Raw genomic sequence first — 25,411 nt, forward strand, 5'->3', positions numbered from 1 at the left:
AAGACCTTGCTTCCTTATCCTGGTGTGGTGGTAATCCCGGAGCTTTAGGTGCCATACTAGAACACCACGAAGAGAGCAGGTAGCTGGCAGCAGCTTTGAAACCCTCTGGCAGAAGCCTCTGTTTTGTCTGAGGGCTGTATTGATTTTGTTGTCCACTTCAGCTGTAGAGAAGTCAACCTCAGTGTTTATGACAATGCTGCCGTTGTCTCAGCTGCATCTCTTCTCAGGAATGGAACTCTACGAATTTTGCCTATTTGCACTTCCCAGGGTGCATGACTGATGTGTGGAACTTCTCTTAGCTGGCACCTCCATCTCTCCCTTGACTGCATCTTTTCCTGAGCACTATTAGGGACAAATCTAGCTCCTAAAAATGTTTTCTAACTGGCCTGGGAAAGGAGTCTTTTTGGATATTGCCCTTGAACCAGAGAGTATAACTAACTGATTGGGGAAATCAAATAATTCAGAAAATAGCCTTTTTTTTAGGTCAAATTCCTCCTGGTCTTCCTTCCTGACTGAGGAATGAGGCATGTTCTTTTCTGCTCTTCTCCACTGTGACCAGAGAGCTTTACCATGTTCTTATTGGGAGACACTGTGATGGTAAGATTTTCCCCTTCTAGGCCAGACAGAGCCTTACGTTCAGGGGTGTGAGCACAGAGGTTACAGAGTCCAGACTCAGACAAGACCATTCTGTGTACTTTGCAAGTCTGGATCTCATGAAGCACTCTGCACAGCCTGACCGCCGTATTCAAAAGATCTCTCCTCATATCCCCCAAGAACCAGCTACTCAATGCACTGAGAAGAGGGGAGCAGGCAGAATATTAATTTTAAAAGTTGGAAGGAAGTGTAAGAAAAAAAAGTAAGAAAGGTGAAAAAACAGTAAATACAGGTACAAATTCTCACTGAAGAAAATATCCCCTCTAAGAGGCTAAAAAAGCTGCAGGCGCACTTAAGCTGCCTCTCCGATACAGAACATTTACAGCTTTGCTTAGGGGATGGGAACAAGTGATTGGGATTGCTCGCTCTTTTACTCCTGTGCTCCATGGATATGGGACTCCATCATATGGGACTCCATCTATGGGGATCCATCCAAGGATCACAGAGATATACTTGGAGAAATTAATGTTTTCAGATACAAAACTCAAGATATTAAAAGCAATGAATATTTTTTGTCTTTAAAAAGACACAATGTTCATCTTGTTCCAAATTAAAGATGATCTATAAAAAAATAAGACAATCTGTTTAGTACAAAGTCCTTAGATGACCAAATAAACACATTAAAGGTGAACTAAGAACCAAGGAAAGTTATTTCTTCCCTTTATTGATCTTCTAGAATATATAAATATGATTGTTAAATGGTTTTAAAAAGTATTCCTTATGTGGTTTTTACATTAGGTAATCAGAAATAGTGATGAGGAAGGGATGCTTCAAGTGGAAGTCTGGCAAGCCACAGCTCAGGTTTCACCCTGCGATGTCACCATCCAAGTCCCTAAGATTGTAGCCAGAGTTCTCCACAGCAAAGAGAGGAAAACCAGGATCTGATCATTCCAGTGTAAAAAGAAAAACCAAAACCACTTATTTTTAAAATAAAGGAAACTATTTAAACATGACAATTTTATAGATCATAAAGAGAACAAAAAATATTCTGCATTTCATGGTTCACCTTTAAGAAGAATGCCATAACCTTTTCTACCACCTTTAGAAACTCCTTTTAACTGGTTATTTGAGATACGTCTGCAAACTAATAAATATCATATTTTGCATTAAATGGTAATTGGTAACTGGAAACATCTATATGGATAACAATTAACGATGAAAATACAACATTAATATTTAACATGCATCTTTTCTAAGAAAGAGCAAATTAAAACAGTCATACCCTGAATATACAAGGGATGTCTTTACGGGTTGCATGTATTACATCTGATGCTAGGACAGAGCTCACACAAAAATCTTCATCTCTGGTAAGAAAATGAAAACTATAATCAGTAAGAGGCTAACATAATTTGTTAGAGAAACCTTCTCAACTGAGTGCCAACTATCATTAATATTTGTATTGTGGTAGCACCTACCGGCCACAATCAGGATTGGTGCTCCATTGTGCTAGGAACTGTATGCACACAAGACCAGACAAGTCCTTGTCCCAAAGAGTTTGCAATTTTAGGCCCAGATCCTGCAATTTACAGCAGGGCCTGCTGCATCTGTGAGGCCCACTGAAGTTAATGGGCTCCAGACATGCTCAACAGTCTATTGGGATGTCAGTGATTGATTAGGACTATTACCCTAATGATTTGGAGAGAGTTAGTTGTTCTTTGAAGCCAAAGACGACATTGGAAATATAAACAATTCACACCTAAGAGTGTACAAGGCAAGAACATTTGCAGAGCTTAGATTCAAAGGATTAAGCAACATATCTCACTTGTTTGTTGGATTAAAATAAGGGAATACTTAGATTTTCAAAACAGCTAGTTTCCCACTTTTTGTGATTGCAGAAACAGTGTAAATCACAACAAACTCATGTACTTTAGACGGTGTCCTTCTACAAAGGGATTGTCTATACTGGGATTTTTAATTGCATTGTAAATTTTCATGTAATCAGACACCATTACTTGCTCCTACCATAGTGAAACATAACCAGGAACAAACCTTGGTGTCCTGTCCACACAATAACTTACAATTGTATTGTTCAACTGGTGTTAAAACACAACTAAAAATTCCAGTGTAGACAAACCCAAAGAGGCAACCTTTCATCAATGGATAAAGCACAAGGCTGCTAGGAGTCATGTCTGGCTGAGCTGCCTCAGGCAATCTGCTAATGAGAATGCTGTTATTTGCAGTGCCTCCACATTTCTACTCTTGAACACTATGGATTGTCACATGCCCAGGAGATCATCAGTGTCAACTCTGAAACAGAATTACTGAGAGGAAAGAGCCAAGTATCTGTCACCCTATGGCACTAGGACTTATTAGAGGGGACTGTTCATCAAGGGAGTTGTGTAAGCAGATTCTACACTAAAGAAAGGCATAAAGGTGTTTAACATTACAGGATGTTCCACTTTTACTGCATCATAACCAAGAGAAATTTTATTTTTGTTTACTGGGTAAAAAATGGAGAGAAACAACTGGCCTGTTGTAGAAAAAAGTCTCCTGTGCTTAAAAAAAACAGTTAAATGTAAAAACATGATCCTTGTAAGCAATAAAGTCAGGGAGTGCTGGGGTAATCTACAGTCTAAATTGGCAAGCTCAAAGCTTCCTGGAGAACTGCTTTAATGTACTCAGTTTTTCCAAGGTTCCTGAAATTGCTAGCTATGTTTTACCTGCGATTTGCTTGTTTGGGATAGCTCTTTCCCTGTTCATAGCCTGCACATCCCCTGTGCCCTACTTTATCTTGATTAGTTTCCCCAAGACACACAGCAAACTCCAGGAGGGAACACACTAACATTATGTGATTTCAAAGAAAATGACGTGTCACACCACTTCTTACTGCTTAAATTAACCTTAAGTCCACATACAGGAGGCATAAATCATTTCAGAACAGAGTTCTTATGTTACAAGAGCTTCTTGTGTACTGATTACAGAGGCACTTGATGTAGGGAAAAATAATGGAAGTTTTCTAACTACCATGGCAACACAAACCTGAGATCCAACACCTGACTTGCAACAACTCCAGGCTGGGTGGATTTTCCTTCAGGCACATCATATAGAAATAGTTTGCAGTCACAGACAACTGCATAGGCCCTCTGCCACCCCTTCTTAACGCCTGTAGGCTTTGGAACCTGCATGTAAATAATGGATTGTTCATTATATGTAAAAATGGTTATATAGTCATAAAAGAGGAAATTTAGAAAGGCATGGAGACTCACATTTGAGCGAAGGGAACCAGAACACCAAATTTTGGTTATATTTAAAATTGGTGGAAAAGTGTCAGTGTACATGAAATTTCAAGAACAGAACAATTATTTATGAAGTTCCCCCATTCTCTGTCCAGGTTTAATAAATACGTTCAACTTTTCAAGTGGTAAACCCAGGACATGTATTTTCAGAGATTCCACAGATGCCAAATCGGTGACAGAGTTTACTTTTTAGCCTACATTTCTCTCTGAATTCTTTTTCCCTCAAAGGTGGTTTCTCTTTTTTATGTTTGTGGCAATTTCAGCAGCCAACTTCTAGTCCTCCAAGTAAAACCACCTGTTTCTCAAGGATTAGCATTAAGGGCATTAGTGTGAATTGTACACAATCCCAGGGCTTTAGCACAATCTGAGGATAGAGTTAAACATAGTTAGGGTTTCCAGCTACAATACAAGACCAAACAGCATCTGCAATTTAAGTTTGCAGTTATACTGGAGAAAAATACCACTCATGTCCAAGGTCAAATGATTCTTACCTTAACATAACCTTTGTATGCCATTCCTATCCCTCTTTGCACATCTACTCCAAGAGGCCTTTTGGCTTGCTCAGGGGGTATAGGACAGACCTGAGGCGCACTGTCCTTGCAGGAAACATGACATGCAAATGAACACACTGAGAACAAAAGAGAAAAACTATAATGAAATTATATTATGACGATGAATTCATCTTAATAGGCGGTGCATATTTTCTACTCTTGGAATCAGGAGACCAATGAGTTCAACTGAAATTGCCTGCAGAACATACATGTCAGCAGCACATTATTGTTTAATTATTTTGGCATAGATAAGCACTTGTTTTTTAAATACCATAAGAGGCCCCTAGCAAGCTCTTATTTCTTTTTTTCTGGCACCACATAGGGAAAGAGCCTTCTCACCACAATGCATGAGGTGGCTTATAAAATCTGCAGTTTTCTCAGGGAGATAAGGACTTTGGCATTCCCATTAATTTCAACACCACCAACCTCATTAATTCAGATAGAAATAAAGAGGGTTCAGCAGAGGGAAGGGGTAAAGATGACTTTTGGTAAGGAAGGTGGAAGATAGGAATGGGAGAACAGAGGATTAGATAAATCAATATAGGAAAGGGTTAATTTAATGAGTAAATATGTAGGGGATGGGATACAGTTAAAAATAAAAAGGGAAACCATCTTGTCCAGAAAACAGAAAAGGGTGATATGAAGAAAATGGGCTTAGATGTACAGTAAAATAGAGGCTAACAGACAATGGTTAAGATATCGTGCTATGAGAAAGGCATATGAAGAGTCAGTACTTAAAATAAGGAGTAAACACCTATAAAACTAAATTGTTGCCTCCTTTGTCTGTTGTCTATTTAGAGTGCAATACTTTAAGAGACAGAGACCTGTTATCTATAAAGCACCTAGCAAATTTTTGGGCACTGTAAATAATACTAAAAATACATGGTGCTTCACACGCTAAGGATACCTGGGGCTTCCCATACATACAGGAAGACAAGGTCTATGCACAGAGGAACGTACTCAGTTTGTAATATTGTAAAGCCATCAGCACTCTGAAGGTGTTGGGAGCTGGAGAGAACAAGACGACTAGAGCAGCTCTTGTTAAAGCAATTTGTTTTATGCACACATTTTACTATGCCATCTTCTCAATTCTTATATCCCTTTAGCTTATCTCTGGTTTCTTACGTCACTATCATGAGCTGGTGTCAGCCTGACAATGGGGAGATTAGTGGTTGAGTTCTTGCTGACAGACGTGAGGCAATAGGAGAACGAGGTTGTCAGACCACTGGAGACAGACTGTTCCAGGATTGAGGGAAAGGAAGGGAAGAAACAAAGTGCAGAGCTGCAAGAAGGAGACGACAAAGTATGACTACGGGTGGGTGCAGTTGGAGTAACAGGTGCTGCCTACAGAGAGGAAAGGGAGTGAGATTAGATTAGAAATAAATTATGACTGATGTGTGAAAATGTGCGAAGATGAGACTGAGGAGCCTGAATGTGATACAGAAGGTGTCAGTGGAGAGATGTTAAGTGGGGACTGAGCTGGGCATAGCGATCCAAGAGGACGCTTATTTCTACAGTGGTGTTTTGGACAGATCTGAGGAGAGATATGTGAAGTCAGAGGGGCCAAACAGGAGGAATGGCAGTAATCAAGGCAAAAGGTGATTAAGGCTCAGACAAGTATTTTCAGAGCGAAACTTCCCAATACTCATACTTCAGATGCAACCGTCAGGGTAGAAATTCCTATAAAAATTAAGTAACAGTGGAAAGGAAAGAAAAGAAAGGATTTCAGAGATACTGAACAGAAAACTGACATGATCTGATGACACCCTGGATCTAAAGGGTAAAACAGGAGGCAAATATGTTTCCAAATCTGTGGATTTTGGAGATGTGGACAGTGGAAATTTACAGCGTTAGATTAGTACAGCAATAGCATCGCTGCAATATGAGTTTCTCCATGTTCCAAAAAGAATGCTACTAAGGATTAATGGTTATACTAGTACGGAGAAATATTGCAGGAAGATAAACCTCTGAGCTTAAGAAAAACTTGAGAATTGCATTCCTTAACTGTTACAAGTCTGCATATGTAAAAAGGTAGGAGGAAAAGGCACAACAGTATTATTTTCCATTGAGTAAATTGTTGCTTTAAAATAAATGATTTTTAGGTTAGATGACTGAAAATTCAGAATGGTTTAACTGACTCACCATCGCAGGCATAGCCTTGTCGAACTAATCCCACCATGAGAGATGTGCAGTGACTGCACTGAGTAGGGCTTGAAAAGGACTTGATATTGAGTTGGTGAGCTTTAGGCTGCAAGATAAGTTCAGGATAAAATAAAGCTACATGATAAGGGAGATCAATCAACTCCTATCTCCGTACAATATGTTTATCGTTTCTTTATTTTATTAGCAGGAGGGAATTATAAAATACTGCTTTCTTGTAACTAACTGCCACTTGTCAGAAGTCCTGCAAGACAGAACTTTCTCTCAAAGTCATGTTGCATACTCTTTGATTTCTAATTTAAGAAAGACACACCCATGTTAGGAGCAGAACCAGACAGGTATTTCTAGTACAAAATAAAAAACCCTAATCTACTAACTAATCCAAAATAATTTTTTCTGATCTCTGACAAAACTAAACACTTAAATAATAATTACTTAGGAATATGAATTAAAAAACAGGCTTACAAACAAACAGCAAATAAAAGCCCAGACAGGACAAACCCAAACATATGGATAGCTAATTTATATAAAGCATCTCTTTTCTTTAGTTCTTACAAATAAGGTGAACAAGGTCCCCCTACCTTTGGTACAGCTAGAGAAATGGACTGAATGGTAGGGGAGGGAACAGCAGGCATCCTCTGAAGCCGTATTGGTTCCTGAATCACAAAAAACTACAGTTGAGCAAAATGAGGCTTCAATAATTTGTTTTACAATTGGGGTGTTATTAAAAATTTGTGAGGATCAGTAAGAGTTTAGATTTTAGAACGTATTGCCATTCCTGATTTACTGTGAATGAATTACATCTTAAAGCGCTCATAGGAAAGCCTGCATAACAAAAAACAAGCAGCAATACAAAAATGGGGTATGAAAATGGAGTACATCAACATACGTAGAGACTGGGGAAAGGTTCCACCTGCAACTGTTCTCAAAGCATGTGTGCTTATAACAATGACATGTCTGCAAATAAGCTAACACTCAAGGTTGGTTTAAGCCTCTTCATGGTGAGTAATGTCTGTGATATACATTTATAACAAACCAGAAGTGCTTAAAGACCTAAGTGAATTACTCTGACTAATAAAATACCAGCTGCCTTACTTCTTGCTGCTGTTCTGTAGTCATAACAGAAGTGGATGGTGAGACTTCTGGTTTGGGACCTTGTGTTTCCTGCTCGCTTATAGAACTTGTCTGCAAAAAATGTTAGCAAACAAATTAGATTAATACTATAGATCTGAAGTAGTGTTCTTGCATCAACATGAAATAAATCCTAGAATGGTTACAATTATTAACTCAGAGCAAAAATAATAGTTTGTGAAACACAACATTAAGAGCACTGCTAATGTCTATAAATGCTATGTAACATCTGTTTCTAAAAAAAAAAAATCAGATCCACTAAATGATAGCAAAAGTGTAGAAATGGAAGTATCATATTTTAAAAATTCCCAAATGGTAGGTGGCATAATAGCCATAAACATCAGCCTCCTTCTCCCTGAAATCCAAGAAGGACCCTTCATAACATGCTTGGACTTCACCAACCACATCTTTGAATGTTGCTCCTACATTCTTGTACGCTGGTATGAGAGGAAGCCAGGCTTCCTGGACAACCAACCATGAAATATTTACTACAATAGGATTTTTACAATGCAGAGCAGCCACCGATCCAAGCATAAGGTTTTTAAAGTGACTTCATCCAATTTATTTTTAGTATTTAAAAAAATATTTCAGGAATTTTATAGATAGAATTTTGTTACCATTTGGAATTCTAACAATAATTACAACACATTTCATTAATACTAGAAACTAATACCACACATCCTCTATTAATTAAATACATATTTACAATAACTACTACTAATTGCCAGCACAAGGGGTAGTGTGCTATAATTCTAGAGTTAAAACAGCTGGGTGGGGAATTAGGATATTATATTATTGTACTCTGTGGACATTGGGAAGATTATGATTAGCAAACATCAGATTAAACTTTCTAAAATATAATGTAATTAGTAGTAAAGGCCGTTGAGTAAGAGTCATACTCACTCCTCAGCTACTTTAGATTGGAAGATAACTCAACAGTTACACTAGATATGTGTCGACATTTTGTTATATGCTGACTGGTAGTGCTAGACTGAGGAATATCAAATAAACATGAAATTGTATCCTTGTGTAAAACAAAAGTATGTTACCATGATAAACAAGATTCATCTTTAGCCATGACTGTATTGTCAAAGTATCTTAAATTGTCAGCCTGTAAGGAGGTTTAAAAAAAAAAAAAATCAACTATTTCTATTTAGTGGGTTAATTTGTAGTAAAAAGTTATTAAGGAAGAAAAAAAATCCACTAGTTTTAGGATGCCAATCTTACAAATACAGGTCATAAATTAAGGAGACAAATGTATCAGCAAGAACTTACTTCTTCCCAAAAGGCTAGCAGAGAAGACGTAGACGAGGAAGAAAGAGAATCCTTTGTTGTAACAGATATGAGGGATAAAAATGATCACTTATCACCCATAAGAAACTTCAGAGGGATTATTTGTAGGCTAATTAAATGAATGTTTATGCAGCAAACGGATATTTACACAAACCAAAATAACCAGGAAGATCGGGGGAGGTATGTTATAAAATGTACCTTCAAAAAGTTAATGGAAATTTTGTTAATCAAAATATTCAGACTTCTAACAGTAATTCATTAGAAAATGATACTCAACTTTCCTTAGCACTTATTTATTTATGGTGGGATATATGACGTGGCCTTTTGGTTTATTATGCATTTAATTTTTTAAGCCCTACACTTTGTAATATTTGATTTCAATTATAAAAACAGTGATTCAATCCTTATTCAAACAAAGTGCTTTAAAATCTCATTTGTTGACTAAGTAATGTCAATTTGCTTTAAATGAGAAACTGTTGAGGTCAGTAGACCTAAGAACTCACACCATGGCAGCAGCACATTTCATACGCTTTTCATCTATTCCTTTTCTAAAGGAATGTCTAGGGAGTGGAAGTGGAATAGTATACACAATGACCTGCTGTGTTAATAGTAAATAAACTAGCAGACAGATACTCTAATAGGAAATAGCACACATTTATGGTTTATGTATTGCACATCTCACAGCATGTCCCTGTCTTCTTGGGAATAGCAACAATGTGAGAAATATATAGAAAGCACAGTAATCACATGGTAACACCACCTAGGTACAAATATCTATCTAGGTACACCAGGATTTAATCCCAACCAGTATAACTGCAGCCCTCTAGTTTATACTATCACAGTTCTTATGATTTTCATTCTTAACTGTCTGTTTTAAATGTTATACAAAACATGTCCAGAAACCCATCAAGGATCAAGAGTTCATAAAGTAAGGAAATGTGATTCACTGCAGTAATTAACAACTGTTTCCTCAGGGGATGTACAAACTTTATGCACCGAACCCACAATTTGTATGATTAACTTTCTAAAGAAAATCAGAGGGTGTGTCATGACAAAGCTGAGCTACAGTCCAACAAAAACCTTGAAAAAGTCTTATTTGGCCTACACCAACATGCTGGGTCTTCTGCATCTCTGAAGCTCTTCCCAGTTCCATCTACTCTAACCTCCACACTGAAGCCCAAGCTTGGAGACAACAATTTCACAGACTAGATGAGTCACCCTTTGGAGCTCATCAATGCATTTAAATCAGCCAGTCTGTCAGCAGATGCAACCATGTAACCAGCAGCTATACATGCTGCCCTTTAGTTTGTGAAGTGTGTTCAGAAAAAGTGAATGCATTATTTATCCAATAGAAGTTCTCAGATATTTTCCTATCCTGGTTCTTTTGCTTACCTTAAAGTGAGATTTTGCAACTATTTCAAAAAGTTATTGCTTTCTCTACTAGTGCCTAGCTACCTGACATCTATTATAGGGGCAATGTGCACTTGCTACATACTTTTAATTAGTCTTGCATATTTCATACTCATTTGTCAGAACCTAATTTACTGCATATTACCCATGCATAAACTTTAATTCAAAATCCTCATGACACATTTTTGTAGTCACTTGATGTTAAAAACTCACTCTAAAAGTCAGATCACGTGCAAGAGGTGAAGTGTTGAAATATTCAAAAATTGAATCTTGAAAGTCTGGAAGTTTGAGACCTGAAAGAAAATAATTACCTGATTTAGCTCAAAGAAAACACTACAGATAATAAACTCAAAATTAATTCTAAATACTAACTTTAGTTACCTGTATCTGTTCTGTATTTTTCTTCCAGCTTTTTCTTCAATCCCTCCATTTCTTCCAACAGTTCCTGATTTTTTGCTTCAGATTCCTTCAGCTTACTAGAACATGAAAACCATTAAATATTTGAAAGGCAAGAAATTTACTGCATAATTTTATATTCTTGTTTTTATTGGCAGTAGTCCCCCTTTTGCCTTTTAGCTTTGGCAAAACCTACCTTCTTTTTAAGGCAGATCATTTCCCCCAGCCCACCATTCCTGTGAATTACAATTTCACTACCATGCTAGATTGAGAGTCCTTTAGGTTATCTGCATCTCTCTCTGTGATGTTGCATGTGGTAGCTAACTGATGATAATCTCTTGGTAGGATGGTCTTCCCTTCCCCATACCACCATCCTCTTTCCAGCTGCTCTAAGAAAGGGGATTTCTGATGCTACTCCTAGTACCCATTTCTCCTGCATGGCAAAGACCCACATATTACAATCAATCCACTCACTTGGGCATGCTGCTTTATCTTAAAAATTACTTGAAGAAATCTTTAGAATTTTTAAATGGAGTTGGGGAAAAAACCTGTAATAGACCACATCATTTTCTGTCAGGGCGTAAGCTTCTTGGCATAAAGAAGGGTAAATTAATAAGTGTTTGTTATTTGAACAGGTAGCTAAGAGTGGCACATTAAGGATAACCCAGCATGTTAGAATGTTCAGATGAACAAGACTGTAGACTTCAGTAATTTATTACCTCTCAAAGGATATGTTTGCATCTTTAACCTTTCTTAACTCTTCTTGAATTAGCTGTTTGGCACGTATTTCTGCATCCAGAGCAGATTGCAGTTCCAGCCTTGCTGACATATCCAGCTTCTGACTTCGTCGCAGTTTCCAAAGTGGATCCTATTGCAGTAAGTTATTGTGCATTAACATCAACTCTCTAAAGTAATTTTCCTCCTTTGTTCACAAATACAAAGAGAACACAGAACCTCTGATCCCCCCAGATTTGCCCCAGAGATCTTAATTTAAAAATCACATACTAACACTTTTATTGTTATGATGAAACAGTTTAAATGGACCCTGTCAAAATTGGCCCAATATTTAAATTTTATAAAACAGGCTTTTATAAAAAGCTATGACCAATAAAAGTGTTCAGTCCATAGTTTTAAACCAATTAATGGGTCATCTGCAGTGGCTGAAACCCAAACCCTGCAACACTAAAAACTTGAAAATGAAAATGACTATGAACAAAGGTGAAAGTGACTTCACTGATTTTCATTTTCCGCGCTGAGAGAAAAGTAAAGAGTACAGTGAAACTGGAGTTTTAGAATGTTCACAATCAATCAAGGGTGTGTTATTACTGACATATGTACAAACTTCTGCTTGTTTACAACGAAAGGTTTTTAAGTTGTCAGCATCTCTTTGAGAAACCTAAAGACAGTATATATATATTTTTTAATCTTGTTGTACATTATACACCAATTTAAGATATGGATTAGTTCCTCTGCATTGTATTACCAGAAAACGGTATTTTTGATTTTTTAAGATAGATAATTTTTCAAGGTTTTTTTTTTTATTTTTCAAGGTTTTTTTTTATTTTAGGAGGTACTCAAACATTTTCATAATGTGGATTGTATCTTAACAGAGATTGTCTCGTGGACACCTATCCACCCACTCAAGATCATAACACTGTATAACATTCCCATGGCAACTGCAGCAATTTCTTGCACTGAAACAGAATATTAAAAATATATTTTTTGCTCGCCAATGAAGTTTAGCAGCTGAGACCAACGGAAGCAACACTATTTTAACATCCTGGTGACCTGGGGAGAGCTGAAAGTGTCCAAAGAATCGTAGTCGTCCAAGAACCACAATCTGAAAGGCAATGCCTTATTTCATTTCCATATATACACGAAGTCTGCTCCAATTACATGAGTATTAATTTAGAGCAAATTTGCTAAAGTCTATGAAACCTGCCTTGATATAGTATGTCATCTGCTTTTTATATTTTGACAGTAGGCAAAAAGCAAATGGTCACTGTCTGCCTTAAATTTGCCACTTCCTCCTCTTGCACTCGTCTTCACTTTCTACCCCAGTTCACTCTCTGCCCCAAGTAAGGGAGGGATGGTGCACAGCTGTACTGCCTTAGGAGTAGATCAGGAAGAAAATTACAAGCCACAATTTGCTCTCTTGCTCCCCACTTACTCTGAAGTGGGAAGGAAAAGGGAATGTAACATGTTACTAGCATGGGCGGAGACTGGGGAGCATGGGGGCACTGCCCCTCCAAATAGAGAAGTCAAACTATGCCTACGGTTACCAGTATAAACCAGTAGCAGGTTACTTTCCCCTTGTGTGCTGGTCAGTGTGTTGGATGAGTAGAGGCCCCATGAAGATTCTTGGACTTATCAGGTGCTAAGGACAAGAGAGAATTTTGCCCTTAGGACTGTAAGCTTTCCTTAGCAGGGGCTCCTTTCTTTAAGACCGCTAGACAAAATTATGAAATATAAATTAATATAACTTGCTGCTTAACATTTTTCTTCCTGATCCCAGATGTTGATCATCTTATGCCATGAAGCATGAAGAATGAAACCTCTTGTAGTTTTATTATTACTATCAGGGCAAATGGCTATTATTCATTTATGTGTCTAAACCTTTTGGGGTATGGTGTATTAAAAATATTCCCTTTTATTTCTTTTAGAAATGTTTATTTTATTGACTCTTTTCTTTAATCCTGTTTTAAGGCATAGTTTGCAATTAATGGCAGGTACTAGCAATAAGCAAAATACAGGATTTTATCAAATTTGGATTGTGTGACACAGAGACCCCTGGGCAAAGGTGCCCTGTTCTTTGCAATCAGCTCTCACCTCAGACCTGACAAACTCACTACAGCAAACATGTCTTTTTTATCCATAAAGAACAACATGTAAGGTATCTACAGAAAGTTCGTAACTTGTCATGACTCAGTCACTGAGAGATGTACGGATGGATATTATTAAAGGAACAATGAGTGTTGTAAGCAAGTCATGGGAAGTAATTCTTCTGCTCTACTCTGTGCTGATTAGGCCTCAACTGGAGTATTCTGTCTAGTTCTGGGCACCACATTAGGAAAAACTACTTAACCGTCAGGGTGGTTAAGCACTGGAATAAATTGCCTAGGGAGGTTGTGGAATCTGTGTCTTCGGAGGTTTTTAAAAGCAGGTTAGACAAACACCTGTCAGGGATGGTCAGCAATTCTCAAACTTATTTAATTGTGCCCCCCCCCCCCCCGTGTCTGTAGTAGTTTACATCCCCCTAGCACACAAGAACATATACCAATAAAAAATACCCCATGAAACTCATGAAATATTAAAAACAGTACGTCATTGATTCAAACCAAGCTAACGATCCACTGTAATAAGAGCTAAAGCAAAACTGTGATTGTGGTCAATGCTTACAATTAGATGTCCATACAACGTCATAGCAAACCGAGTAACATACAGATGGCAACAACTTTATATAACGCTATGCAAGCTTAACAGAAATCCATCAAAATGCACAGCATCATCTGAAGACCTGATACACCTAGAGGAATCAGCTTTGCTAGTTATTCACTGCTGCTAGTAAAATGTGGGCAGTGTTTTTTGTTTAACGCTTCTCATGACCACTCCCAGCCCCCAGTTTGAGAACCTCTTGTCTAGATAATACTTCGTCCTGCCATGAGTGCAGGGGACTGGACTAGAAGACCTCTTGAGGTCCCTTCCAGTCCTGTGATTCTATGATAAATCAGGTTTCAGAGTAGCAGTCGTGTTAGTCTGTATTCGCAAAAATAAAAGGAGTACTTGTGGCACCTTAGAGACTAACAAATTCATTTGAGCATAAGCTTTCGTGAGCTACAGCTCATTTCATCGGATGCATTCAGTGGAAAATACAGTGAGGAGATTTATATACACACAGAACATGAAAAAATGGGTGTTATCACACACACTGTAACCAGAGTGATCACTTAAGATGAGCTATTACCAGCAGGAGAGGGAAGAGAAAACCTTTTGTAGTGATAATCAAGGTGGGCCATTTCCAGCAGTTAACAGGAATGTCCGAGGAGCAGTTGGGGGTGGGGGTAAACATGGGAAAACAGTTTTACTTTGTGTAATGTCACATCCACTCCCAGTCTCTATTCAAGCCTAAGTTAATTGTATCCAGTTTGCACATTAATTCCAATTCAGCAGTCTCTCGGTGGAGTCAGCGGCACTGCTATGGGTACCCGCATGGCCCCACAGTATGCCAACATTTTTATGGCTGACTTAGAACAACACTTCCTCAGCTCTCGTCCCCTAATGCCCCAACTCTACTTGCACTACATTGATGACATCTTCATCATCTGGACCCATGGAAAAGCAGCCCTTGAAGAATTCCACCATGATTTCAACAATTTCCATACCACCATCAATCTCAGCCTGGACCAATCCACACAAGAGATCCACTTCCTGGACACTACGGTGCTAATAAGCGATGGTCACAAACACCACCCTATACCGGAAACCTACTGACCACTATTCCTACCTACATGACTCCAGCTTTCACCCAGACCACGCCACACGATCCATTGTCTACAGCCAAGCTCTACGATACAACCGCATTTGCTCCAACCCCTAAGACAGAGACAAACACCTACAAGATCTCTATCAAGCATTCTTAAAACTACAATACCCACCTGCTGAAGTGAAGAAACAGATTGACAGAGCCAGAAGAGTACCCAGAAGTTACCTACTACAGGACAGGCCCAACAAAGAAAATAACAGAACGCCACTAGCCATCACTTTCAGCCCCCAACTAAAACCTCTCCAATGCATCATCAAGGATCTACAACCTATCCTGAAGGACGACCCATCACTCTTACAGATCTTGGGAGACAGGCCAGTCCTTGCTTACAGACAGCCCCCCAACCTGAAGCAAATACTCACCAGCAACCACACACCACACAACAGAACCACTAACCCAGGAACCTATCCTTGCAACAAAGCCCGTTGTCAACTCTGTCCACATACCTATTCAGGGGACACCATCATAGGGCCTAATCACATCAGCCACTCTGTCAGAGGCTCGTTCACCTGCACATCTACCAATGTGATATATACCATCATGTGCCAGCAATGCCCCTCTGCCATGTACATTGGTCAAACTGGACAGTCTCTAAGTAAAAGAATAAATGGACACAAATCAGATGTCAAGAATTATAACATTCATAAACCAGTCGGAGAACACTTCAATCTCTTTGGTAACTCTATTACAGACCTAAAAGTTGCAATTCTTCAACAAAAAAACTTCAAAAACAGACTCCAACGAGAGACTGCTGAATTGGAATTAATTTGCAAACTGGATACGATTAACTTAGACTTGAATAGAGACTGGGAGTGGATGGGTCATTACACAAAGTAAAACTATTTCCCCATGTTTATTCCCCCCCATTGTTCCTCAGACGTTCTTGTCAACTGCTGGAAATGGCCCACCTTGATCATCACCACAAAAGGTCCCCCCCCACCCCCCGATACTGCTGGTAATAGCTCACCTTACCTGATCACTCTCGTTACAGTGTGTATGGTAACACCCATTGTTTCATGTTCTCTATGTATATAAATCTCCCCACTGTATTTTCCACTGAATGCATCCAATGAAGTGAGCTGTAGCTCCCGAAAGCTTATGCTCAAATAAATTTGTTAGTCTCTAAGGTGCCACAAGTACTCCTTTTCTTTTTATGATAAATCAGTCACCACAAGGTAATGTGTCTTAATGATGATCTATTCAAGCAAGTGGGAGTTGTCACTCCTCCCTAGTCAGTTGACAAGGTAATGCAGGGTTTCATTGTCTACCTTTACACATCCCGGAACAGTCAATGGGGAAAACACCAGACATTACAAACCACCAAAACCATTTAAAGGTAGAAAAGACACTCTACAACAAGGCAGGGATTTGCCTGGCCTGTGAGCAGAAATAAATGGCTGGTTTCAGTATACCAGAATAGGGAAAAGCACTAACCCCTCGCTGAGGAAAACCCCTGGCAGAGGTGGGTACTTTCATGAAAATTTGAATCCTGGTTCTTGAGAAACCAGCCAGCTCTGCAACAACTGGAACTTCGGTGAGAAAAATCTAGTTTATTATATGGGAAAGATAACTATTCATGTAAACTCAGGTTCACGTTTTATTATTTTGTTTTATACTGTAACCACTTGTTTCCATTGCGCTCTCTTGTTTCTAGTTAAATCTTTATTTAAATAAATAAATCCACCTTTATCATAAACGGTCACAAGTGCTGTGTGGTTCACAAGAGTGGTGGTTTAAGGTAAAACGAGTAAACTGGGGTACGCTGCACGTTTGGGTGCAGAGGATTTTGAATTTCTGTGAGTAGTCAGTGTCAGGGGCTGCATATCACAGGGGAATGATTCAAAGGGATTCGGTGCACCTATTGTTAACCTGCCTGGGGAAGGAAGGGCTGGCACAAGCCAGAGGAGAGAGTAGCTGAAAGGCTGACACTGTACTACGACAAGACTCCCTCTCTCTAGAGAAGATGGTAACAAGGTGACTCACAGGCCTGGGTATCCCAAGAACTGTCACAGTGGTGTAACAGATTCACACACAATGGGGCAAAGTAGACAGGATAATCAAAGCACACAGTCTTTATTAGAAAACACCTCTGGCTATTTGCATACTACACCCTTTCTTGATAAATAAGAGGATTTCTAAATGAACGTGGAAGTAAATGAAGCCAAGTATTAAGCATTTTAGGCATCCAGAATTAGAAAGCCTTCTGAATGCTTGCTGTTGACCTACCAATGTTCTTGAGCCCAGACTGGAGATTCTCAATGACTCTAATTCTTCTGTCATCTTGGAAGCTAAAGCCTGAAGATATCCACGTGCGTCCTTCTCATCACTTACCCTAGAGTGCAATTACAAAGCAGTTACTTAAACAAGATCTTGTTTAGAAGCTGGAGAAAATATAAAACTTTGATACTCAGGCTAATGCACCATGAAAGAAGTCATCTTGCTGCCAAATATCAACAGAGTATTTGTACTGAATTTAGGGTCACAAGCAGGGATAGAGCACTGGGGAAATTGCCAGGCCCAGGATGGAGCCTAGCTGTGCCTCCTTTAGGACCTACCTCCAGCTGGTTCCCCTATCCCTGGATGCTGCCAATTGTTTCATGATAGCTTCCTCTCTAGAACTCAACAGGAACCACACAGCATTTCACTACTACTGCATGGAGCCTGATCTGCTTGTTCCATGAATAGCCAGAAGCTGATTTCTATCGGCCTCCTCCAGGTCCCCTCCCTCTCAGTGCCCAGAAAAGCATATAAACATGCCCTCTGAGCCACTTTCCTCCCTACTTCACTACCTGAAAGATTCTTTTCAAGCCTATAGGTCACTCCAGGAACAAGAAACTCTTCTTTCTGAGAAGCACTGCTCTTTAGACCTAGGCTCCATCACCACCGAGTCTCAGGTGGAAGAAGAATGTGAGCACACCTTTATGAATGTGTGTATACATGCCTGCCTGTGTTCTTACACTCTTGAAACACTTGCACATACCCTGTCAAACCAGTAAGGTACTAATGAATAGAAACTGTGCGAGAGAGAGGCTGTCTTTCTGACTGCAAGTGCTTGTCTGGGTGAGGGTGGGAACACAAACTCAAAGGAGGAAATACAAGAGGCCCTAAGCCTTCTGGGGGCTGCAGGCAATGACAGTGGAGACTGAACTGCTACAAGGTAGTCTCCTGCTTTGAGTCTCCTGCTTGTCCTGAACCCTGTCAATTCTGGCAGTTGCCCTGAGTGAATTAGTCAGAAAATTCTATAGGAAATCAAGGATAGTGATTTCATGATTTAATAATCATTTTAAATTTTGACTTGAACTGACATTGAAATCGTCTTCTTGTGCATTTAATATTCTACGACAATAATTTGCTGCAAAATGAAAAAATCCTACTACTTAATCCACTGGTAAACAAAAGACAAAACAGATCGTCAGCAACCACATCCATGTATAGTTTTCCACTAATCTTCAAAATCCACAGAAGACTTGGTTATGTTAAAAAGGCCGTATCTGTATTTCAAAAGTTGAAGATTGCTATCTGGAATAGTACATACCACTGAATAATTTCTGCAATCTGAGCTTCCCAATGAGCAACCGATTCCTTCTTTGCTGCCAGGTCTTGGAGCTCATCTTCTAGCTGCCTGTTTTGTGCTGTTAATTTATCCACAAAGGAACAAAGCTGAAATGAAAAGTGATCAGTTGTTTTCATCTGCAATTTATGTCACTTTCAGACTCATTATGCATGTGGAATATACACAAACAAGACCACTAGAGGATATTAAGAAGCTCTGCCAAAACAATGTAGCCTTCAGAAACCATTTTTCTCAGGCTCTATGAGTGACTTCCAGGTCTAGTAGTACTCAGGTTCACGTGCCACTTCAAACAAGGGAAATGAGAAGAGGAGAAATGAATAGAAAAACCAATGAGTGTCAAAGACACTGTGCAGTCCAAGCTTGGGGATAGTTGGTATCACCCCTTTTATACTCTTGGAATACTCCATTGGGGGGGGAAAGGTGGAAAATCCCCAGTGGACAGCTTTTCATAAAATTCCACCACTCAGCATCAGGCGGCACCAATCCCACAAGTGTGAGTGGCCTCTGCATGCTACAAGAGGAAACTGATTTGCCCAGGTCCGTGGCATACATGTGTGACAGTCGGAATTACTCCTATCCATACTAATGAAAAAATCCCATTTTTAAAGCATGTTTATGGTTTCTTCTTTGGTCAGTGAATTTTATAGAGAACTAACAATATCAGAGTGACTTAAAAGGTAACAAGATTTAAGTGAAGAACAGAACACTAGTTTTCAAGAAGAGTAATTGAACTTTGTTCCAAAACAATGGCTCTACTAACTACCTTTTCATTTTCCGTTGTTAACTTTTTGTTATCTTCAAAGAACATGGTTCTTTCCCGTTCATATTTCTCTTTTATTGTTCCTACAGTCTCCTCCATCTCATTGTGCCTGAGGAAAAAAAATAGAGAATGTACAACTTTACAGACCACTGGGGGTGGCTGGGATTTTCAAGACGCTAGGGAGTTAGGTGCCCAAAATCTCACTACACAAGAGAAGCGGCGGCTGGTGGGGGGGGGATTTCTCCAGCAAAGTGGTTTCATACAGACCCTTACCTCTCTCGTTTTGCCTTCTCCAATTTATCTTTTAGCATCATGATCTCTTTCTGCAGTGCTAGCTGATGGCTTTCTGAATCATGCACCTCCTTTTTTATATTTTTTACTTCCAAGACATGGGATGCCTCTCGCCTGACTAACTCCTCTTCATAGAACAAGATTTTCTTTTCTAGCTCAGACTTCATTTTGGAAAGCTCCTGCTGATGTTCTAATGTGGCACCTGCTGCACGGCCTCCTTGCTTTAGCTGCAGAAGCAAGAGAGTGAAAACTATCAGGAAAAGACGACCCGAGATTTTTCTAGTGTTGCTTAAAAAGTTAGGAATAAATGTGGACAGGTAAAAGCCAAGAGATTAACATCAATAACATAGTTTGTGGGAAAACAATTTGAAAAAAGCAAGTAGATCTAACAGGCTGTGTCAGGTTTCTATGAAAACCTGATTTAGTTAAAAGACACAAAGTGCCACAAATGTACACGCTTAGATAAGCGAAGTTATTGGAGGCTTGGTCTTGTATCAGTAGTGAAAAGGGCATCTGTTTCCCCATATTTTGCATTTTTAAAATAATGGTACCTTTAGTGCTTCCAGTTCATTTTCCAGCTGCTTGGAGAAAATCTCACTGTGTTCACGAAGCTTGCGTTCCTTTGATGCTTCTGCAGTGGCATCCTCAAGTTGAGCTTCCAGCTGTGAAAAAGAAAACCTTAAATTATGTCAAAGCAGACAGACAGTTGTAGCTACCCTGCTCCTTTCCTCTCCTCTCAGGCTGCTTTTGGGTCCTTGGAAACAGCAGGACTCCCTTACCTCCCATCCTTATAACTCTTGCAGCCCACACTGTGACCATTATCTTTCTAGACAAGTCTTTCAGGCAAGATTTATTCCCTTTGTAGGCCAACCACCACCACTCTGTCAGCCAGTGGGGTAATAAAAAAGACAAGTTACCTTTTCCATAACTGGTGTTCTTCAAGATGTGTTGCTCATGTCCATTCCATATTAGGTGTGTGTGCGCTCGCCACATGCACCGGTGCCGGAAGTTTTTCTCTCAGCAGTATCCGTAGGGGACTGGCTCTGGCGCCCTCTGGAATGGCTCCCACATGGTGTGGTATAAGGGGCGCTGCCAGATCCCCCCACCCTCAGTTCCTTCTTCCCAGTGGGGAAGGAGGGGGGGGGAGTTGTGGAATGGACAGGAGCAACGCATCTCGAAGAACACCAGTTATAGAAAAGGTAACTTTCTTTTCTTCTTCAAGTGCTTGCTCATGTCCATTCCATATTAGGTGACTCCAAAGCAATGCCCCAGAAGTGGGTAGGAGTTTACGGACGTGTCGATTGCAACACAGCTCTGTCAAATCCAGCGTCATCTCTGGCTTGCTGAGTGACGGCATAATGAGCTGTGAATGTGTGGACAGAGGACACGTTGTGGCTCTACAGATGTACTGAATAGGGATGTGTGCCACGAAGGCCGCTGAAGACACCTGAACTCTCGAGTGGGCTCTGACAATTGGCAGCGGCGGAACTCCCGCCAGGTTGTAACAGTTCCTTATGCATGAGGTGATCCAACTGGAAATCTTTGTGAGGACACCAGAAGGCCCTTCATCCTATCTGCTGTAGCGATGAAGAGTTGAGTCGATTTATGGAGAGACTTGGTAAATTCTAAATAAAAAGCCAAGGCCCTTCGGACGTCTAGCGTGTGAAGACACCTCACTGGTCTTGTGCGGTTTGGGACAGAACACTGGGAGGAAGATGTCTTGGTTCATATAGAAGGTGGAGACCACCTTCAGCACAAAGGCCGGATGGGGCTGCAGATGAACCTTGTCTCTGTAGAAGACCATGTACGGCAGTTCTGAGGTCAAGGCTTTAATTTCAGAGACCTGTCTCGCTGATGTCACCACCACTAGGAACGCGACCTTCCATGAGAGGTGGGAAAAGGAGCAAGAACCCAGCAGCTCAAAGGGTGGGTCGGTGAGCCTAGAGAGGACCAAGTTAAAATCCCACTGAGAGACAGGAGCCCGCACCTGCAGGAAGAGTCTCTTGAGCCCTCTCAAGAATTCGACCGTCATGTCATGGGAAAACACTGTCTGTCCTTGGATTGGCGGGTGAAAAGTGGAGATGGCGGTGAGATGCACTCTAATGGAAGAGTGTGCCAGGTCCTGGTTCCTCAGATGGAGCAGGTAGTCCAGGACAGCCTGTATGGAAGAACGCGAGGGAGAGATGCCACGTTCGGACACTCAGAGGGAAAATCTCATCCACTTGGCCAGGTAAGTCAGTCTAGTTGAAGGCTTCCTACTCCCCAGGAGGACCTGTTGGACTCCTTCTGAACATGTCCGCTCCTCTGGGTTCAGCCACACTGCGTCCACCCCAAGAGGTGGAGGAACTCAAGGTTGGGATGTAGGAGCTGACCGTGGTCCTGTGACAGCAGGTCCTGGAGGTTGGGCAGGGGCCAGGGAGGGGCCGCTGACAAGTTCATGAGCATGCCAAACCAACGCTGGCGAGGCCATGCCGGGGCTATTACAACACCCTGCGCTTTGTCTCTCTTGATCTTTGCAAGGACCCGGCTGATGAGTGGAATCGGAGGGAACGTGTACATCAGGCTCCCTGATCGTGACAGGAGGAAGGCATCGGAGAGGGAGCCCTTGCTCAGAACAAAACTGGTGGTATTTCCTGTTTAGCCTGATGGTGAACAGGTCCACTTGGGGAGTTCCTCACCTTTGGAAGATCATGCAGGCTACCTCTGGATGGAGCGACCACTCATGGTGAGAGGAGAAGTCCCTGCTGAGCTGGTCCGCCAGAGTATTCTTGACACTGGGATGGTGACAAGCTTCCAGGTGGATTTCGTGGCTTCTGCAGAAGTACCATAGACGGAGTGCCTCTTGAATGAGAGCAGATGAGCGTGCTCCCCTTTGCCTGTTGATGCAGAACATCGAGGCTGTGTTGTCTGTCAGGACTCGTACCACCTTGCTTGACAGGAAGACTCCGCATGCCAGCTGGGCTGCTCAGAGCTCTTTGATGTTTATGTGCAACCTCGCCTCCTCTGGGGACCACCTCCCCTGTCTCTGGAGGTCGCAGAGGTGCTCACCCCACCCGAGGTCCAAGGCGTCCGATACCAACTCGATGGAGCGAGGGGGGTTGTTGAACAGAACCCCCTTCAGGACTGCCCTGTGGTTGGTTCAATATTGTAGCGATGTAAGTATCGCCTGGGGAATGGTAATGAGCTTTTCCAGGGGGTCTTGGGACTGGGAATAGACCATCCCCAGCCATTGTTGCAGGGGCCGCATCCGAAGCCTGGCACAGCAGATCACATGAGTGCACACTGCCATGTGACCCAGCAGGCGCAGACAGACCATGGCTGTAGTCAAAGGGAATATGGAGACTTCTGCGATGAGGTTTGCCATCATGTGGAAGCTTGCCAGCACAAGGAATGCTCTGGCGCAGGTAGAGTCGAGGACTGCTCTGATTAACTGTATCCTCTCCACAGGCAAAAATGTCGACTTTTTGTCGTTCACCAATAGGCCCTGAGACCGGTACGTGGCTTGAAGCACCGCGACATCCCTTTGGACTCAAGAACTGAAAAGTTGCCCTTGATGAGCCAGTCGTCAAGGTACGGGTAGATCCGGTGCCTGAGGTAAGCGGCTACCACTGCCATTCACTTGGTAAACACTCTCAGCGCTGTCGCCAGGCTGAACAGGAGGACCGCAAAGTGGTAGTGGTGGGGCCACACTGTAAACCGGAGGAAGCGTCTGTGTCCTTGAAAGATCGCTATGTTGAAGTATGTGTCCTTCAAGTCGAGGATGGCATACCAGCCTCCCGGATCCAGAGAGGGTATAACAGAAGCCAGGGAAACCATGCAGAACTTTAACATCTCACAGGTCCAGGATGGGCCATAGACTGCCCTTGGCCTTTAGAATTAAAAAGTACCAGGAATAGAATCTCTTGTTCCTATACTCGGGTGGAACTTCCTCCACCTCTCCCAGTTGTAGCAACCCCTTTACCTCCTGTGTCAGGAGATTCTCGTGAGAGAAGTCCCTGAAGAGGGACAGCAAAGTGGGGTTGAAAGGAACTGGATGGTATAACCCTGCTCCACCATACTGAGGACCCACTGGTCCAAGGTTATAGTGGTCCAAGTAGGGAGGAAAAGGAAAAGGCAGTTGGAGAACACTGGGACAGATGGATCTGGGGAACAGTCTGGTAGGTCGCCCTCGGGAGCGCCCTCAAAATGACTGTTTGGCCCCTTGCTTAGCACGAGTCGAGCCCAACTGGGCAGAGGGTGGAGGCAGGTGGCTCGGACGGCGCTTGTAGCCCTTGGCTCATTTGTGGGGGCTTGTCTGCCGAGGCTGGCTCCCCAGGCCCTGAAACTGCTGCGGTTTGAACCGCTTATGCACCGGAGCTGGGACGTAAAAACCCAGGGTTTTCAGGCTTTTTCAGCTTCTTGACTGGAGCTGTGACGGGGGACCAGAGCTGTGGCAAGCACACACCCCTAATATGGAATGGACATGAGTAAGCACTCGAAGAACCACCCATGTTAAAGTCATATATAATCAAGAATTTACAACATCTGTCTGGGAAAATCATGTAGCCCCCCCTTAACAATAATAGGAGGGGTGAGGTATGTACGTCACTCTGGCAATGACAATGGCACAGGATAAGCCCCTTAAGTTTATAGTTCAGTTGCATCTTAAAATACATACCAAACTCCAAATCAGCTTCCCCTAAAATGCTCACCTTTTATGCCAGTTAATTTGAAAGTAAAGTATTTGACTATTCTGTCTCATAAAATTGTGTTGTATAAAGTGATTATGCTATTTCTATGAATTATCTCTCTCTTATGAAGATATGGTCACTTTGAAATAACAGTAGAAGAGGGATTAGGAGGCGGAGGAAGGGGCAATGACTTTACAGCCTAGTTAAGGAAGAGCACTTGATGTGTTAAGGTGCCATGGAAGAGACTTGTTGGAGAGTGGATAAATGGGCAATCAACCACGGCAAAGGTGGTGGAGAGACAACTCTAAGTTACAAGCGCAGATAAGTCTATTACAGGAGCGGGTGGGTGAGGTTCTGTGGCCTGCAATGTGCAGGTCATCAGACTAGATGATCATGACGGTCTTTTCTGGCCTTAAAGTCTATAAGTAGGGGGCAGAGTTGTAAATAGCCTAAAATGTAGGATAAGCTTTAATTTGAAGAGAGCTAATAGAGACATTTTAAAAGGGATGTCACGTTCAAAATCATGGTGACTATTTTAGCTGCTGCACTTTGAATGGACTTGAGGGTCAGAAAACCAGAGTGGAAGTGTTTTGCAAGCACCTATATAGGACATTATGAGGGCCTGGATGGAAATGTTGTAAAGGAAAAAGCATCAACATTTGGACACAGCCAAGATGTTTGGGGGAAGACAGAGGGTGGGGTAAAAGAGGATAACAATGCCCTTCGACTTATCACCACCCAA

The 25,411-nt window shown here is 41.3% G+C and overlaps 1 protein-coding gene across 7 annotated transcripts in view; it reads right to left on the minus strand.

Annotated features, from left to right (window-relative positions):
• CDC42BPB (CDC42 binding protein kinase beta) overlaps positions 1 to 25,411 on the minus strand; it is a 140,660-nt gene that overhangs the window by 23,925 nt on the left and 91,324 nt on the right. For 2 of the 7 annotated variants that reach the window (XM_074956277.1, XM_074956275.1), the window contains exons 14-28: positions 20,551 to 20,661; positions 19,982 to 20,226; positions 19,712 to 19,817; positions 18,910 to 19,034; positions 17,601 to 17,706; positions 11,551 to 11,699; positions 10,817 to 10,911; positions 10,649 to 10,728; positions 9,008 to 9,058; positions 7,697 to 7,786; positions 7,183 to 7,257; positions 6,584 to 6,689; positions 4,382 to 4,518; positions 3,634 to 3,773; positions 1,877 to 1,958 (exon numbers count right to left, since the gene is read on the minus strand). In XM_074956277.1, the coding sequence (XP_074812378.1) occupies positions 1,877 to 1,958; positions 3,634 to 3,773; positions 4,382 to 4,518; positions 6,584 to 6,689; positions 7,183 to 7,257; positions 7,697 to 7,786; positions 9,008 to 9,058; positions 10,649 to 10,728; positions 10,817 to 10,911; positions 11,551 to 11,699; positions 17,601 to 17,706; positions 18,910 to 19,034; positions 19,712 to 19,817; positions 19,982 to 20,226; positions 20,551 to 20,661 (1,698 nt within the window). The remainder of the gene's footprint in view (positions 1 to 1,876; positions 1,959 to 3,633; positions 3,774 to 4,381; positions 4,519 to 6,583; positions 6,690 to 7,182; positions 7,258 to 7,696; positions 7,787 to 9,007; positions 9,059 to 10,648; positions 10,729 to 10,816; positions 10,912 to 11,550; positions 11,700 to 17,600; positions 17,707 to 18,909; positions 19,035 to 19,711; positions 19,818 to 19,981; positions 20,227 to 20,550; positions 20,662 to 25,411) is intronic. The other 5 variants (XM_074956279.1, XM_074956278.1, XM_074956282.1 and 2 more) reach the window with 3 other exon arrangements.

This window comes from Natator depressus, chromosome 6 (genome assembly GCF_965152275.1).
Source record: "Natator depressus isolate rNatDep1 chromosome 6, rNatDep2.hap1, whole genome shotgun sequence".
Lineage (NCBI taxonomy): Eukaryota > Metazoa > Chordata > Testudines > Cheloniidae > Natator > Natator depressus.